Source organism: Xenopus laevis, chromosome 8L (assembly GCF_017654675.1).
Source record: "Xenopus laevis strain J_2021 chromosome 8L, Xenopus_laevis_v10.1, whole genome shotgun sequence".
In the NCBI taxonomy this organism is placed as follows: Eukaryota; Metazoa; Chordata; class Amphibia; order Anura; family Pipidae; genus Xenopus; species Xenopus laevis.
Window position 1 is genome coordinate 65,087,799 of NC_054385.1, and position 18,080 is coordinate 65,105,878.

General features: G+C 39.8%; 1 protein-coding gene across 3 annotated transcripts; it reads left to right on the forward strand.

Moving 5' to 3' along the window:
• Positions 1 to 324: 324 nt before the first annotated feature.
• On the forward strand, positions 325 to 17,809 carry pbx2.L (pre-B-cell leukemia homeobox 2 L homeolog). 3 transcript variants are annotated; one of them, XM_041572866.1, is made up of 9 exons: positions 325 to 1,081; positions 6,558 to 6,631; positions 10,546 to 10,790; positions 10,944 to 11,134; positions 11,291 to 11,426; positions 12,268 to 12,421; positions 13,024 to 13,083; positions 14,296 to 14,323; positions 14,862 to 15,108. In XM_041572866.1, the coding sequence occupies exons 1-9, from the start codon at positions 879 to 881 to the stop codon at positions 15,106 to 15,108; spliced, it is 1,338 nt and encodes a 445-aa protein (XP_041428800.1). In that variant the 5' UTR covers positions 325 to 878. The 3 variants fall into 3 exon arrangements, with proteins under 3 accessions (XP_041428800.1, XP_018084333.1, XP_018084332.1); XM_018228843.2 differs by having other exon boundaries at positions 344 to 1,081; positions 13,024 to 13,112; positions 14,240 to 14,323; positions 14,862 to 17,809; XM_018228844.2 differs by lacking the exon at positions 13,024 to 13,083 and having other exon boundaries at positions 341 to 1,081; positions 14,240 to 14,323; positions 14,862 to 15,002.
• The last annotated feature ends 271 nt before the right edge of the window (positions 17,810 to 18,080 follow it).

Genomic DNA, 18,080 nt, shown 5'->3' on the forward strand with positions numbered 1-18,080 from the left:
ACACATGATGCTGGGAATTTAGTATATTCTTGTGGAGCAATAATGATGAATGGAGTATGTAGCTGTGAACAAGGCCCATCCACATAGATGAGATACAGTAGACAAAATAAACATTTATGTGACACTTGTAGTTTAAATCACTCAATTAAAACTTCACTGGACAATGGCCGGGTGGATCTTGTGAATGTCATTCATGTGAATAGATGACACAAGTAGGTAGCACGTGACACTGAGGCTGAAAGGGATTTGTGGGAGTTGTAGTTCAACATCGAAAGGGCCACGGGGGGTGCAAAGCGGCAAAAGGCAGTAAAAGACGAGGGAGTTGCTGAGAGGGGGCAGCAGTGAGCTATGATTCCCTAAGAAAGGGGAGAGGCAGGACAAGAACGTTTCTCCCTCCTCCTTCCCTTTCCCTCCCCCTCCCTAGTAATTCACCATTTTACACTCCTCTTTCCCAGCCTCAATACAGCGCTACTGGCTCTTTTTAGGGATCCCAGGAAAAAAGCGAAGCAGGATTGATCCCCATCCGGATAGAGGTGTCCGAGCTCTAGCGATTTAGCGGCCCAGCGCTGTGGAGAGCGCAACACAGAGCGATCTATCCGAGGAGCAGCCACTCGAGGAGAAAGGAAGCCTGGGCGCGAGGAGGGGAGCGATCTGTAGTCACTGGCCACAATCAGGGATTCATTGGCGCTGCTGGGAGACGAGGCGATTTCCTTGCGAGCAAATCGCATGTTGGAAGCAAAAAGCGATCAGTAGAGCAGGACGGGACTCGGAGGAGGAGAGTTCTATGAAGGACAGGGGGAGTTGTACAAGGAGACACAGCTGAGGGGACAACTGAGAAACACATAAAAACAGCAGAGCGATCCCTCGCTGCTGCTCAGATGGATGAACAAGGAAGGCTGATGCAGGCCAGGGGGGTGGGGATTCCAGGTCTCCCCATCCATGGGGGACCCCAAACTCTGACTCCTCATCCTATGCACGAGCCCCCGACGGACAATGGGGAGCCCAGGAAGCAGGATATCGGCGACATATTGCAACAGATCATGACTATCACTGACCAGAGCCTTGACGAAGCCCAAGCAAAGTGAGTACAAGAGGGAGGGGGGAACTCTAGGTGCTGGAGAAGAGGCCTTTGTGTGTGTGAGAGACTGCTCCTTGTGTCTGAGAGACTGCTCAAGTACAAAAGTATTTTAGTTCATTTAATAGAAAACCTTTTACTTGATTCTGTATAAAGTGGACATGTTATATCTTTATGGGCAACACAAGTTACTATAGAAGTGTAACCTTTATACACACTTCCTGCAGATTTCTCTAGCAGTCCTTTAAATCCCCTCTGTGATACTATGTATTAGGCCCAAACAACATCTATTCCTGCTGTAAAAGCACAGGCATTTACATGTTAGTTTCCAAAGTACAGCACGAGTTACATTGAATCATTCAGGCCTTGCCATTGCTTAGCACTAAACGCATGTAATAATGTGTCCAAAATGATTACAAACATTCTCTGTAGGCTTTAGCTTTGTGTTTGACAAATCCAAGCAGCTCCCATACCAGAGCTACTAGAATCTCTCTCCTGGCTATTTACATTAAAGATAGATATTTGTGTGCATGTATCTTTATGTTTATTTACAAGCTCCTCCCCCTTAGGCTGTTAAACAAGTATGTCTGCCTCCTAACTTTCTTCAAAAATGTATTCACTTATTTTAGCAACAGCTCCCTTTAAAATGTAAGCTCTTGTGAATAATTCATTCTGAGGCCATTGACTGTTTATATTATAAGGCACCTTTATGGTTTAAGTATACCACTGTGCTCTATAAATAGATGTCACTTGTATATACATCCTGGTGATTCCAATTTATAAATAGTCAATGGAAAAATATTGTATAATTTAATTTTTTAGTCTTTGTGAACAAATCTTGCATGCCCATAGGTGTCCTTGTTTGTTCAATGTGGTTTCTTTAACTTTTTGTAGACCGGAACCAAATTTTATATCTTTTAATTACAGCTGGTTTTCAGTGTAACCGTGGGGACTATGGAGACACACATACTGACTGACCCACTATTGTGTCCTAAACAGTGCTTTAAGAACCAGAGTATTGTCATAATTGTCAGTGTTGCTGTGTAGGGTAGGCCTAAATATATGCAGCCCACTTGTACTTTGTGTCCTATAATTCATTGTATGTACTACAACACTCAGAATGATGTGCTATGCTTTTTATTATTTATCCCACTTATAAATGAACAATTCTTACAGTATCACATGTCCATTTAAGTTTAGTTATTTCTAAAATAATCGGTAACCTTTGCAACATTAATTTTTTATTTCTCTCCATGTGCATTTGAAAAGTCTCTGCAATGTGCTGGATTCCCAGACCACTAACTTATCAGCAGCTGCAAAGCATTAGGCCCTTCATGGCACAGCTCTGGTTAAATAAACTCCTTTGTCTGCTTTAAGAATTCATAAGAGCACTTTGTACCTTCCTTTCTGCACTACTATATTCCCCCTGCATCACTTATAAATACAAAGCATAATCACTGCACCTAATCTACCCTATAAGATGCATCTTAATAAGAACATTGATTAGCTCATGACATGACCAGAATGATGTTATTTGCCCCATGCTGCTCACTAGGCCTTGCACTTCCATTACTCATAAGCTTGGATATATTTATTGTGTAATTGTACTTTATAAGTATAATACAAGCCAATAATTGAATCCTTTGCAATGCAAAAGGCTAAGTGTACAAATTGCCTGACTTTTAGGCTCTGTTGTTGACATTACACGAATAGAGAAAACATAGGCTTTTGTTATAATCTGCAATGTGCTTTTAAGGCTTTTGTGATTCTAATTGCACTGTGTGCTGCACACTGGGTATAATTTCATTTCTATTCTCCCTCTGAAAACAGAAAAGTTCAAAGGCCCTACAATTTGCTTTTTCTTCATGCATCCATCTTGCTACTCTGGTATTTACCACTCTGTCAGCCTATAAAATGTACAATTGCATGGATATTTGTTTTGCATTTTATGTAATGGTACAGTCATACTAATCCAATTAACTTCCTAGGAAAATGAAAAAAAAAAAACAGCCTATGCACCCTGTGCATGCCAACATACATTTACCATAACGGATATTTCTTGTATATTATAGCTGACATTTTTTGTTAATGGTTTCTATGATTTTCCCTTGAAATAGAGAAAAATGCATTGTCCTCTATCTGACTGTGTGCACAAAATTGCTCTTCTATTTTAATAGTTAATAGTACATGTATAATAACCTTTATCCATGCATTCCCCATAGACTTCAATTAAAGAGCATCATTGGTGCTCATGCAAAGATTATCGGTTTTAATGATTTATGTATAAAATGCGTGAGCTGAGGATATCAAGTGTGGTTGCTTTTTCCATTCATTTGAAGAAAACCTAGATACATAATTTAAAAAAAAAAATGTAGGCGTAAGGTAAAAAAAATACAGGTGCAAAGCTTCCCTCCTTCCATTATGCTTAGGGTAACGTTGAGTCATCCAAAAGATCTTGCTATTTAGCAACATTGTTACAAATGTATCATATTTGTTCTAATAGTTTAGAAGTAGTTGAAGAGGGGTGGATACAATCTTTTCTATTGGTTCTCAAAGTCCCTTGTCAAGGGAGCACATTATTTAAGCTGAGCTGCTGTACTTTGTATTCTGTTGTATGTCATGTTAACTGACATTGTTCCTTTCAGTTTCACCATGCACCAAGGCTCATTTCACGCAGGGCATGTATCTCTACCAGTGTACTGTAGTTGTTGGACAAATGTCCCACACTACTCAATTCATTGTTTTAAATAGGAACTGTTGTACAGAACCAGTAGTTTGTGACCTATAACTGCAACTGAGAAGTGCTCAGTGGTTTCCTAATTAAAGGAAGATTGCATTGAAGTGGCATTGTGGGATGTCGCCAGCTGAAATACTGACCTGTTTGACATGTGCCGTGGCACAAAGTGTTTTGGATGTCTGGTCACTGGTTTTGCATAGTGGCACTATTGCCAAAATTGCCTCCATCACCTTTGTTTCTTCTTATATTGATTGTGGGAAATTGCCAATACAATTTTTGTTTATGTTGTCATAACCATTTCCTTTCACAAATAAAGAGTGTACTGAATCTGTTTAGAGAGTAGGGCTGCTATAAGTGTGACCTATGTTTTATGTTGGCGAAAGGCTTACAGATATTGCTCTCTATCCTGATTGGTAACATTTTTTCCTGTATCGCTACTGGTAACCTATAAACAATATATACATATTTGGAAAGTGGTTTCAGCTGCATGTCTATGCTAAACACATGATGATACATGGGTGTGAATGTGTTTCTGAATGTTTGTGCTTGTAAAAGTTTATTAGGCTGGCAGACATTGGATGTGCCACTTCATCTTTATGGTGTTGTCATGGGTGTAGGTTTTATGATCACCAGTGTGAACAAGCAAGAACGAAAGGGAGATTTAATTCACACATGTTGGTGCTGAGCATACAGAAACAGTATATGAAATTAATGTCTGTATACTAAGCAAATGTCCCGAGTAAAATGTTGTCTATGTCAAAGCCAAACCTATGGGGTGTAACTACAGAGGAAGCAGACCATGCAGTTTCAGGGGAAGGCCCAGAAGTTAAAAGGACCCATTAAAGGAACCGTTCAGTTTGAAAATAAAAACTGGGTAAATAGGCTTGGTAAAATAAAAAATGTTCCTAATATAGTTAGTTAGGCAAAAATGTAATGTATACAGGCTGGAGTGACTGGATGTCTAACATAATAGCCACAACACAACTTCCTGCTTTTCAGCTGAGTTAGTCAGCGACTTGAAGGGGGCCACATGGTACATTTCTGTTCAGTGAGTTTGCAATTGATCCTCAGCATTCAGCTAAGATTCAAAAGCAACAGATGTGACCCATGTGGCCCCCTAAAGTTTCTGATTGGTTATGTTCTGGTTACCAGGGCAGCAAGTCAGTGGAAACCAAGAGAGCTGAAAAGCAGGAAGTAGAGCTCTGGCTATTATGTTACACATCCAGTCACTCCAGCCTTTATACATTACATTTTTGCCTAACTAACTATATTAGAAACATTTTTTATTTTGCACAGCCTATTTACCCAATTTTTATTTTTTCACTGAACAATTCCTTTAAGCCCCTAATTTATGAGCAATTTCTATATATCTTGTTAAAGTAGGTCAATTTACCTATGTTTTGGGGCCCTAACTTGAATTTGCTGTGGGGCCAAGTAACTTCTAGTTACACTTTAATCCCACCTCTTTTTCTGGCTCTGCAACATTTTAGCGGTGTCTGTGGCTTTGTTGGCATAGAGCTATCGTGCCCAGAGCCATAAAGGTGTTAGTGCATTCTTGCTGCTTATACTTAATTGTAATGCATGAGTTTCTACATAAGGGGCCCGTGCAGCACTTTGCCTTTAACCTATAAAGATGACAACCCAATAGAATTCTTTTGCCATCAACATAGCTCTTTGCTGGCTTTGTTACAAACAATTGTAAGCTATTTGAGTAATGGATTTAAATAACAGACTCTACCTGTACTACCTCCCTCAGTTGCTTGGTGAAGTTGCTGTAAATACAGTTTATTAAAATTCCTCTTCTCTTGAGGAAGGCCCCCCCTGCCTGTGTTGTAAAGATAAAACATGTAGGTGCGCTCATGTTGGGTGAACATTACGACATGCCCTTTCATGTTGGAACAAGTTGTATATTAGCATTCCTGCCTATTTCATACATTAATGGTGAATTTGAGACTATATGGTTTCATGTTATCACAATGCTCAATGGATCTCACTTAGTTTTTGCAGTCCTTACCTGTTTCCTAACTGAAAGCATTTATGGCCTACCCCTAACTGTGCCACCAGTAAGTGTAATGGTTGTACCCCAAGGGTACACCAAGGATAGAAAGAAACCTTTACAGATGGTCTCATAAGCCCCATGTATCAGACAACCAAAGTACTTTATATGATCATATACTTAATAGTAGTCAGATTGCTCAAACGTGCGCTCCTACTGTTTTCATGTGTGTTTACATCTTTTTTTTTTCCTTATGGAAAAACTTACTTTTGGATTTCCTAGATCATTGCACGTTGTCTACAGTTTGCATGGGCAGTTCAGTGTCCATAATTCTCTTACAGATATTTTCCCTACAACTTGAGCTTGGCTCACTTAATTGTCATGTGATCATTTAATTGCTCGCTGATATTTGTATGAAATTGTAATTATGCCCCTTAGAAATGCTGGGAGCTTGGCACCATAGCTCTCCCTGGCATATAAATGTGTTAAATACATATCACAGTAAGTGTTAATCACTGCTCACAATTTTCATAATTGCAGATTAGACCAACTTTGCTGGAATCAGAGGGGTGTCCTACAGCGCACACTGATAATAAACATGCTGGGCTGGATAATGAGTATCTATAATGATGTAGAGTATTCATACATTAATAACTGCAGCTCAACTCTATTATGATACAGTGATGTACATGTGGTATACTGTTCTCAGCTGAATTATTAAATACATGATTTCTCTTTCTTTTTTATAGGAAACATGCTTTAAACTGCCACAGGATGAAACCTGCACTTTTCAGCGTTCTTTGTGAAATTAAAGAGAAAACCGGTAGGTTTTCTGGATTAAAAGGGCTGTACACCTTCACATCTCTCTTATAGTTTTTGTTGAGAAAGGCAAGTAATGCTGTAGCCAGGTCCAGACTGAGAATTAAAATAGGCCCTGGCATTTCAGGTACACAGAAGCACAATCAGCCCACACAGCCCCCACCAGCCCACTAAATACTGACTTTCTATGGCACCTTATAGCCGCCCCTCTGGCATTTGCCAGAACCCACAGATTGCCAGTCCGGGCCTGGCTGTAGAATTGTTCAGGTGATGTATAAAAAACAGTTTTTCTGTTTCAAACCGTTTAATTTGGTATATGCTTGTGTATACATTCAAACCCCAATTTTACATTTTCCAAGAGACCAAGGGAAAAAACTAAAATCTGCAAACGGTAAAATGGGAATTTTCTGTAAAAACAGGGTCAACTACAGAAAAGCCTTTTAGGGCTAGTCCACACGGGGAGATAGCCATGCGTTTGCGGTCGTGGCGACAAAGCGCCGCGCCAGTCGCCGCGACCGGCGCAGGCGACAGTTTTGTATGGGCGCCTATGTAAAAACGCCTGTGCTAACCACACGAGGCGATGCGCTTTTCAACAGTCGCCTGAAAATGCCTCGCCAGGCTTTTTCAGGCGACTGTTGAAAAGCGCATCGCCTCGTGTGGTTAGCACAGGCGTTTTTACATAGGCGCCCATACAAAACTGTCGCCTGCGCCGGTCGCGGCGACTGGCGCGGCGCTTTGTCGCCGCGACCGCAAACGCGTGGCTATCTCCCCGTGTGGAATAGCCCTTAAGATACAGGAAAAGCCACATTCATAGGGAAAAGCAGGGGGCATAATTTGCCATTGTTTATATGCTGATTGCAATAGCATTACCATTTGCTTATCTGCTCAAAGGGTGTAAAGTGGGTTTGTATATAAATATATGTAGGGTATAGCTGAACGAAGGTTCCAGAGTAACATTTGAGTGGTTCTGTGTTAGCCGAGGACTTTTTAGCTGTAGTTTAAAGAGCACAAAGGTGGCATGTAGCTTTTGCAAGAGTATGGCAACAATGAAGAGGCAAACATATTCAGTGGAGTAGAAATAAAGGATTTTGTCTTGTGATTCTTTCTCCTTTAATAAGTATACACCCCCCCATCTCTCAGTGCGCGCGTGCATACACACACACACACACACACAGTGGCTGCTAATGGAAAGGGGGAGGAGGGCAGTGGCGGATCAAATGTCTGACACTGCACACACATACCATGGCTTCTGCATTCCATTTTGCTCTTCCTTCATTCTACTGTTTAGAACGTTCTCTTTTCTGCCGCTTTTTTTCCCTCCTTTTGTTTTTAATGAAGTTTCTCTTTAGTTCTGTGCAAGCTCCCTTCTCACCTTCTTCCCAGAACCCCCTTGCACAAGTCCCATGCTTAAATGTTATTCCCAGAAATCCTTTATGCCTGTCCCTGCTTTAGTGGGTGTATGTTTGTCTTGTTGCTATTTTAGTAATGGAAACCGCAAATCTCATTCTTTGGCAACTTGGTTTTGTTATCCCAAAGGCTGGTAGACTATACCGACCTGACCGAATCTTACAGAGAGGCCCAAGGCGCATAGCTGATGTGGTTTTTCCTTACCCTGCAGAATTTTTCTCTAGGGAGAACAATGTTGAGCTATTTGCTTGTGGCAAGTCGATCTTCCCTTTAATAAAACCGTTAGAATGGCTTTATTTGTTATATTTGTTAGCTCACAGAGCTGTGTGTCACACCACTGCCCAGCTTCCTCGTTAATATCTCTGTGTTAATTACATAGTTGTGATAGTGTTTGGCATAGAGGAGGAGGCTGGGGGGCAATGTAATTAGCTCATGAATCTGGTTCACCTAGGAGTGTAAACAACGAGGCTCGTTAATCACTGCTCATTAAGCAGAGGACAGCCCCTTGAATATTCAACAAAACCTTTACTGGAGGGTCACGGTCTTATAAGGCAAAAGAATATTGGTGGCAGTGACATGTCAGTCCCATTTGGAGCATTTATAAAATGTAGTCTCTTAATGAAGACATTCTAATGTCTGTGAAATAGTATTTTTAAAGACAAAGTAAAATTCAGTGTATGTTGTCACAGTTAACCCTTTAAGTTTTGCTTCCAGTAGATCCTGGCTTTTCAGGCAATTGGACGCGGCAGTAATTACTATTATATATTGCAGATTTATTATAGGGCATTTCATTGAATTCACAGATATACATATTTTAATACATGGATTGCATGTAAAGAAAATATATGCCTGCTTTGTTTTAGCAAGCTGCATGATTACAACTATTTGATTAAAAATACATTGCCAAAATAAATGTATAATTATACTATATTATCTTTGGTGCAAGTGTGGCTGCAGTTGCCCCCCCCCCCCATTGCCTATATTTGGTCATCACATGATCAATAACCTTCCGTGTCCACAATCCTGTGAAGTGATTCAATTGATCAGCCAGGAGACCATTTCAATAAATGGATGTACTTTAGCCATCTTTATGATATGCATGACCACATTACTGATATGTACGTTGTGTGTCTCATGTAACCTTCACTTACTGAAAATCAGAATTGTTGGATCAACATCCCAACTACAAACCTTATTCTATAGAATAAAAGTAAGCCAATTGATGGCTAAAATGATTCTTGGCGACTGTAATTTTGTGACTTTTGCAGAGTCCATAGCAGTATGACCACTCCATTTCTTTTGAACCAGAGTACTGTACATGTGTAAACAAAGAAAGCTATGCCTTCACACTTTTCAGGCTATTTAAAGAAAATATGTACTGTTTATCTTTCTCAAAATAGACAAAGGCCATGCAGCTTTGGCCCTCCAGCTGTTCAGCTTTATCTCTCAGCAGGTTTTGTTTCAACTGTATTTTCTTTTCCAACAATTTGGGCTTTTTCATTGTGTTTATTTTGTGAATGTAACGTTGGCCTTAATGTAGGCGTGGCCTTGGTAAGATAGTATGACGGAATGTTCTACTCTGACACACGTGCTGAACATCTTGTATTAAGTGTTACAGTATTGTAATATTATTGGTTTGCCTCGGCAGGAACTGCTCAGCCACATCCCTCTGTTTCTTTGTTAGCTACAGTTCCCAGCAGCCTGAGGCAGCCCAAGGAATCACAAGTCTCCCTTTATAATGCTAAATGTGCACGTGGGGGCTCTTGTCCATTGATATCAGACAGTTAGGAGTTTTCTACTTTAATTTTGAAGGTATAATCCAGTATATGGCCCATTCATGTGTATTGAATCACTCATGCTTTGCCCCTCTCCATTTGATCATTACTATCCACCCTCTTTCTCCCCCAATTTCTCTCTTATTTTCTCCCTCCCTCGTTGCTATGGCAGCCATGTTTCCTCTGTTGTTGCTGTGGCGGGAGAAAAGGTCGTCACTAGGTCATCTCCATGACGACAGTGGCTGGGAGCCTCTGCTTGTCTAAGGCTGTCCATTGGTGGAGAGGGGGAGGGGCTGGGTAAAGCGGGACTGGATAAAGAGGGAAATATGGAAATTTATATTAAGTGGCTCACATTTCTGCTAATCATTTTTCTTTACCATTATGTGTTTTTTTTTACTGTATTAGTCTCCATTTTACTGATTTTATTTCACATATATGTACTTTTTTTCTAAAGTAAACTCCCAAAAATCCTTTCTTTCTCTACCTCAAACCCATTTACACACAAGCTCCATAAAGGGTTTTACCAGTAACTAGAGCAAAAGCAGTAAAGTTCACCAGTAATTAGCCATAGAGCCACTGCACTACATAGATGCAGAATTCCCACACTCTATGCCTGTCCTCTCCATGCAATTACATTCCACCAAGCTTTTTCCATGTCGCCCTCTGGTTTCTGCTACCACTCCTTCATGTGTCTAAACTTGCTGTCAATTTCATATTTGCCTATTTACTCTTTCAGGATTGAGTATTCGTAACTCCCAAGAGGAAGAGCCTGTTGACCCTCAGCTAATGCGCTTAGACAACATGCTACTAGCAGAAGGTGTCGCAGGACCAGAGAAAGGTGGTGGATCAGCGGCAGCTGCTGCAGCAGCAGCTGCTTCAGGTGGAGTCTCTCCTGATAATTCCATTGAGCACTCAGATTACAGAAACAAACTTTCCCAAATCCGACAGATTTATCATGCTGAACTGGAGAAGTACGAGCAGGTAAGAGCTGGGAGAATGTGTTAAAAAGAAATTGTTAAAAGAATGTTTAAGAAATTGTAACATTGTATCTCTTTCTCCATTATTCCATGCTACTTTCTTCTCTCATTTATTCTTTCTCTCTGTTCCTCATTCTATCACCTTATAAAAAAAAAGGCCTGTAATGAGTTCACAACCCATGTAATGAACCTCCTGAGAGAGCAGAGCCGAACCAGACCTATCTCACCAAAGGAAATTGAGCGAATGGTTGGGATCATTCACCGAAAATTTAGCTCCATTCAGATGCAGCTCAAGCAGAGCACCTGTGAGGCCGTCATGATCCTTCGCTCCCGATTTCTGGATGCACGGTACGTAGTGTTTTTGATTTTTTGTTTGACACCAAAGTGGGGGTCCTTGCAAAGTGCAGTCTTTGTCAAAAAATAACCTTTTGTGTTCTTCATAACTTATATCCCATGTATATGTACTTAAGACTGATTATAAAATACATTCTGTTTACCTTGCAGGAGGAAGAGAAGAAATTTCAGTAAACAAGCTACTGAAGTCTTGAATGAATATTTCTACTCACATCTGAGTAACCCATACCCTAGTGAGGAGGCAAAGGAGGAGCTGGCAAAGAAGTGCAGCATAACGGTGTCACAGGTAATAACGTGCCCCCTGGGAATCTATTTCTTACTATCGGTGCCAACCTACAAAATGAGATACAAATTACATTGCCCCTTGTATTGTAATTTCTAGAAATGAACACTGGTCTTGACTGTATTATTTGACTTTGTACTGCTTTCCTGCAAGACGAGACAAAGATGCTGCAAAAGTGTTGGTGGATACTAGAGCTTATTTAAATATTTCCTAGACGTGTATGGGTTGGCCCTCACAATTACATTGGTTGTAATGATTGATCAAATGAGTAATTGTAATAATCTTGAACTATGCTCTATGTATGTTCCCTGAGTTTTGTTTTCACAAAGGGGGCCTTACATCTAAGGTGAATCTACAAGTGCTCTTTGACACTTTGTCAGAATGACCAAATCATTCAATATCTTCCTATGTATAGGTCTAAAGCGAGGTGCTGTGTGTATGGTCACCCTTAGTAGAAGGAAACTCTTTAACAAGAGCATTACTTCACAAGTTTAGTTCCCTATCTCCTTATTTATAATATGGTTCTTGTGTGTGCTTTGCTATACATAGGCATGTGTAGTGTATTACTGTGTTTTATCACTGCTATTAAAGGGGATGTCTTGAAAAAGGATCTGTTGTATCCGAAACGTCGCTATGTTATTGTTGGAATAAAAGCGGTTTTAATACCAAATTGGAGTGCTGCAATGGGATGTCCTCAGCGAGGATCACAGGGTTAAGTTATCTTTTTGCAATGTCCTATCATTCTGGTAGGACTTGGCAAAAATTTGGACAACCCTTTTAATACATTTGTGCATATTTAATGCCAAATATAAAAACGTGCATTCAAATATTTCTGACCCATCAGGTTTCAAACTGGTTTGGAAACAAGAGAATTCGGTACAAGAAGAACATTGGAAAGTTCCAGGAAGAGGCAAATATCTATGCTGTGAAGACGGCTGTTAGTGTGACACAGGGAGGACACAGCGGGGCCAATTCACCAACAACCCCTACCTCTGCAGGTAAATAACCTTCTGTACTGAAACAGAGCCACATTGACTATTCTTCTGACTCCTTACTCAGAGCTGCCAACCCATTCCCCAACTTACCCCAGCATAGTTATCTAACATCCTCCATCCGCTGCTGAATTATTAATTAATGTATCTCTAAGGGCAACTACCCTGTCTAATGGCTTTCTTCCTTTCTTCCTCCCCATCTCTTATTTTCTCCCTCCTTCTGTGTCTCAATGCTCCAATCTCTATCCTGTGTCCCTTTTCAATACACTTTTTTTTTTTTTTTTTTTTACAAAATTGCCCTTTATCTCTCCAATTCCTATACATTTCTTTGACTTTTCCTCTCGTGCCCGCTATGTGACAACTGTGCTTTCTCTAAATCTGTCTCCAACCCATTAACACTTGTCTTTTTTTCTCACACTTTTCCTGCTCTTTTCCTGCTCTCTTTCTGCCTTTTTTTGCTGATCCACTTGTCCACCTCTCACACACTCCGTTTTATTTTATATTTTTCCGTTTCTGTTATTAACCTCACTTTAATATCATTATTTTCCTCTTTTCACTATCTGCTCCATCCTTTTCGACTATCTTTCTCTCTTACCTCTCTCTCTCAGGTTCTGGTGGTTCATTCAACCTCTCTGGATCTAATGATATGTTCATGGCGATGCAGGGCTTAAATGGGGATTCTTATCCCCCTTCACAGGTCAGTTTCCCCTACTTCACACAGTTCTCTATTCTGTTGCATTTTAATTCCTTTTTTTTTTCAACTCTTCAACATTATTGCTCTTCAAGCTTAGTGATGCAACTTTCTGCCCTTTCTTTCTCAACTCCTATCCTTCTGGCATGCACTTTAAAATGTTCCACTTTCACCCGTCTTTCTTGCACTTCAAACAACTTCCCTTTCCTCTATTTTTGTTAAACATATACTTAACTAGTGGTGAGACGCCAGATCATAGAAATTCACCTTGCCGTTAACTTTAATAAATCCTGCCGGTCACTAGTAGTGACAGGAGGATCACTGCCTGAAAACAAACCATTGTTTGGCTCTCTTTGCCATTGGCTAAAAGTGGCAAACTGTAACCTCTGTTGGACATTGATTGTTTATATTTTGAGGATAAAAAAGCAAATGCCAAATTAGGACATAGATGTGATACTTGTGCAAAAGTATGACAATCCTAAAAACCTATATAAAGAAAAAAGGGCAGGCACTTGCAGACCAGTATTCTAGGCAGGCTTGTCAAAACATATAGTACAGTAGTTTATTGTAGAACTTAAGGATACAACTTTACCGCCTTACGTGTTTCATATCTCTCAGATACTTAATCATAGGCCGTTCATTTTAAATGTGCCCTCAATTACAGCACTGATTTTTATCTGATTGCATTCAGACCAGCTGCCAGTGCTGTCTGTCTTATCCAGCTGCTCTAGTGTTGGTAAACAATCACAACAATGAATCAAACTATATGGCCTGGATTCTCTTATTAAAGTTCTAGCACCTGCATCTAAAGAAGGTCTATGTGGTTGTGTCAAATACACTGAGAAGGTGGATCTCCTTGGGAGTACAGACAGCTGGTCCTGATTCTATCAGACCAACATCTATATTGTGAATTGTACCTGTAGAAGAGAGTTTGTGAGGAACTTTCTTACATTTATAGAATAAATGTAACTTTGCAGTGAGGACAGCCTGTGTATATTGAATGAGATTTGTAGAACAACATTATTGTTATAAAATATTACTTCATCTTATTACATTTTCGAACATTTTCTTGTCCTTCTTGTAACTGTTTTTCTTTTTTTTTTCTTCTTCTTCTCGTTTCCTTGGTTTCTCAGGTGGAGTCCTTGCGCCACACGATGGGCCCTGGCTACAGTGATAGTTTGTCAGCAAATCAGATGTACAGCCCGCGGGAGATCCGGGTATGAAACAAAGCTTTGTGTATGCCTATGTCTTTAGTATTGCTTTTGGTGTATGCCCATATTTTATATTCGCATAATGTTCTATTCTACTGTTACTGTATCCTGGCTAATGTATTATATGCTCCACAGTCTGGGTTTGGCACATACGTGTAAATACTATTCATAATCACAGAGTTATGTCACAAGATATTATGATCATTTATCATTTAATGTGTACCAGTGGGTGATGCAACACCATTATCTACCTTTCAGTCACTGGTAATAGGTCTTATTCCAAACAACTGCTATATTTGGGATTTTAGAAAAGTACATTTTTTTTGTTATTGTAAAAAACACTTGATTTGTAAAAATAAGTTGGCAATTAATGGGATGGTGACTAAACCAAGTCAGCCAATTATAGATACAAGTACCTGTATAGAAGATCCAAATCCTTTTTGATTTTTTTTTAATTCATAAAATATTGAGGGCATGTCTTTCTCTTTGACTGTTTTCTACATATAAAGAAATTAATAAAAAGTATATCCTTATTGCTTCATAGGCAAATGGAGGGTGGCAAGAAGCTGTCACCCCTTCGTCTGTCACCTCGCCCACAGAAGGACCTGGCAGTGTCCACTCTGACACCTCGAACTGAGCTCTTTATTCTCTGTGCTCCATCTGTCTACCAAACCAGGCTCTTTACATGGACTAAACCCCTTCCTCGACTAACTCCCATACTCTGGAACTATCAGGGAGAAGGATTGTGGAAGTCCACTCTCCCCTTACCACCCTCTCTTCCCTCAAACTGATCCTTTTAAAAAGCCCTTGGTTCTTCCATCTTTTGGAATGGCTGACAAATGGACAGTAAAGGTCTGCATTTTTTTTTTTAAAGAAAATAATGGGTTGAGGGCATAACACCCTATCCCTGTTTTAAGGGCAGAGACTATTGCCCAAATACTCCCAACCAAAGGATAGTAATTGACCACCATCAAGAAAAAATCCAAATGAATATCTTGTAAAGTTCAAGATGGATGCCTAAAGTGGTATTTTCTATATGGAACCAAGGAAGAAGATAATCATTCTGCTCACTAGAGAAAAAAGTGGCTTGCCCATAAGCGATTATCCTTTAGCACAATAAGAATCATATGTGATGACATGGATATGCTTGAAGGAGAAAAAATATAAAATACAGAATTAACAGGGAATAATAAATAAACCTTATTTCGCATTAAGGGGGTGGCTTTGAAAACACTTTCTGTTTGTAGAACAGGGGAAGAAGAGAGGGAGAGTGTTTTGAGAGGTGTGAAGAGGACATATGTTAAAAGGAGGGGCAAGCTAGGCAGCAGAAAAAAAGGAAATGGGGGATCCAGGGAAAAGAAGGAGGAGAGAAAAGGAAAGAATGTAAAAGCCAAAATGAAGAGCTACAAATAAGAGGAACTGTAAAAGTCAATGAAAGCCCAAATCTCCTCACCCACCAGAGTCCACCCAAAATCCTTTGAGGCTCAGCCAATCAAAGAACAGCGTTATTACCTCATAGCGGCTCACATAACCAATAGAGAAGACTCTTTTCTTTGTCTTTTTTCCTTTCTTTTACTGAGTTTTCTTTTTGTTCACGCGTTCACAAGTTTGACTACCTCCAAAGGGAAAATAAAATATATATAAATATATATTAAAAAAAACTTTCTCTCACTCCTGCACGGGGGCGCAGCAAAATGTGTGGGGAATTTTTCTCTAACTTGATCTGCTTCCCCCTTCACTCCCCTTTTTTCTTTTGGGAAGTTGGGTTATGAATAGGGTTGGTTTTTAGAGTTTTGTGTTTAGGGAAGTCTTCTAAGGGGGCATTTTTATTCTTATTTTATGTTTGGTGTGTGTTGTTGGAGAGGAAGTTACAGAAATGAAGTAGCAAGGCTGTGTGGGTAACGCTCCGTGTCTAACCAATACAATCCAGCATTTGGTGCACCCCTTAAATTTTATACCATTAAATATTGTTTATACGTCATAGAAATTTGCAACATATACCATTCTTATTCAGGAACATGTGTATTTATATATACATATATACTGTATGTGCTTTTATACAAACACCACAAATCTAAATTAATAAATTCTTTGGTATTTGTATCTATGCGGAGGCAGTACCATGCCGATGTATAAATTTATTAAAGGACAGCTTTGAATGAAATCCTCACACTTTAGGGTAAGGGCACACGGGGAGATAAGTCGCCCCGGTGACAAATCTCCTCTTCGTTGGGGCGACAATCTGTCTGAACTGCCTTCCCACCGACTATAATGAAAAATCACCAGTGGGATCGCACTTGCGGCACTTCATTTTACGAAGTCGGGTGAAGTTTCCTCGTGAGGCGACTTCGGAAAGCGAAGCGATGCGAGTGCCATCCCGCTGCCGATTTTTCATTATAGCCGGTGGGAATGTAGGGGAAGGCAGTTCAGGGAGATTGTTGCCCTGATGAAGAGATGATTTGTCGCCGGGGCCCGTGTGCCCTTACACTTACTGGTCTTTAGTAGGGTCATTCTGCAGTCGCGGTTTAGCGCAGGAATATAATCCCATGTACATGCACAGACTTGTTCCACATCTAAAAGTTGTATCATTTTTTTGTCTGATATACACATTTATTATTTATCATGCATCAAAGCTGATTTGCATATTACAGGTTGCCTAAATAATTAACATGTATCAGCCATCAATATATCGACTCCTTGACCACATGGGTCATATTCACACAAAAAAAAAAATTAAGGTTTAGATATAGGTCAAAGAATCCTTAAACATCAGTGGTGGTCTCAGAATCTAGCTAAATCTGAATTTAGAGAGTGTCTTCTATTTATAGGGATGCACCTTTATTTGTTTCTCTAAACTCAAGTGTATGTTTGAATTTTAAAGATAATGAGCACACATGTTATAGTCTGAACAGACTTGCCCAACATTCATTTGTATGTGCACCCAAATCCACTAGAAATATTTTGGGTATTGGTACTGGATATTTTGAAAGACCTGTTTGGCTGATGATCGCGTATGTTAACAAATGCAGCTAATGGCAGAGCAGCCTGCTACAATAGTCACTCTGATCTATTTGTTTGTTTGGATTGCTTTATATAAAGCCAGTTTAACTCTCAGTGTAAGTGAAACACTAAACTGACCACTGATGTTATCTGGCTGCATTTGCTTTTTTGTGCCCATCTGAGGACTTATGAAATATAAGGGAAAACACATTGATTGTTGGATATTTATAAATGTCTATGATTTAGGCACACTTGAGCGCCCAGCCTTCCTCTTCTGATCTAGCGGCCTGGCCCTGAATGCTAGACTTTACTGAGATGTGTGAGATTAAGCAAGACCTTTTCATATGTGTATATTATACTTTTTGTTTTTTTTTTTTGTTTTTTTCTCTGCCCCATTTAGTTGAGGGAAACCTGTTTATGAACTGTTATTTTGGGGTTCTTAGAATCATTATTTTTCTTTCACAATTATTAAAATGAATCACTGACAAACCATTTCCCTTGTGCCTTGTCTGTTTTTTGGGGGAGACTGCCTGCAGTGTTGTTCTTTGTGTCTGTGGGAGACGGAGAGGGTGCGACTGTTCACCTTCCTATTGTTTTTAGACAGATCTCTGGTACATATCCTACAAAACTCTTCCTGCCTTTGTTTTAAGAAACAAAATCTCTTCAGTTTTCTTACATTTCATCCAACTAACAGCACGTCCATCATGTTTTATGCCTGTTTTTCCCTCTTTCCATTGTCTTTCAGTGCATGTTCCATCTCTGT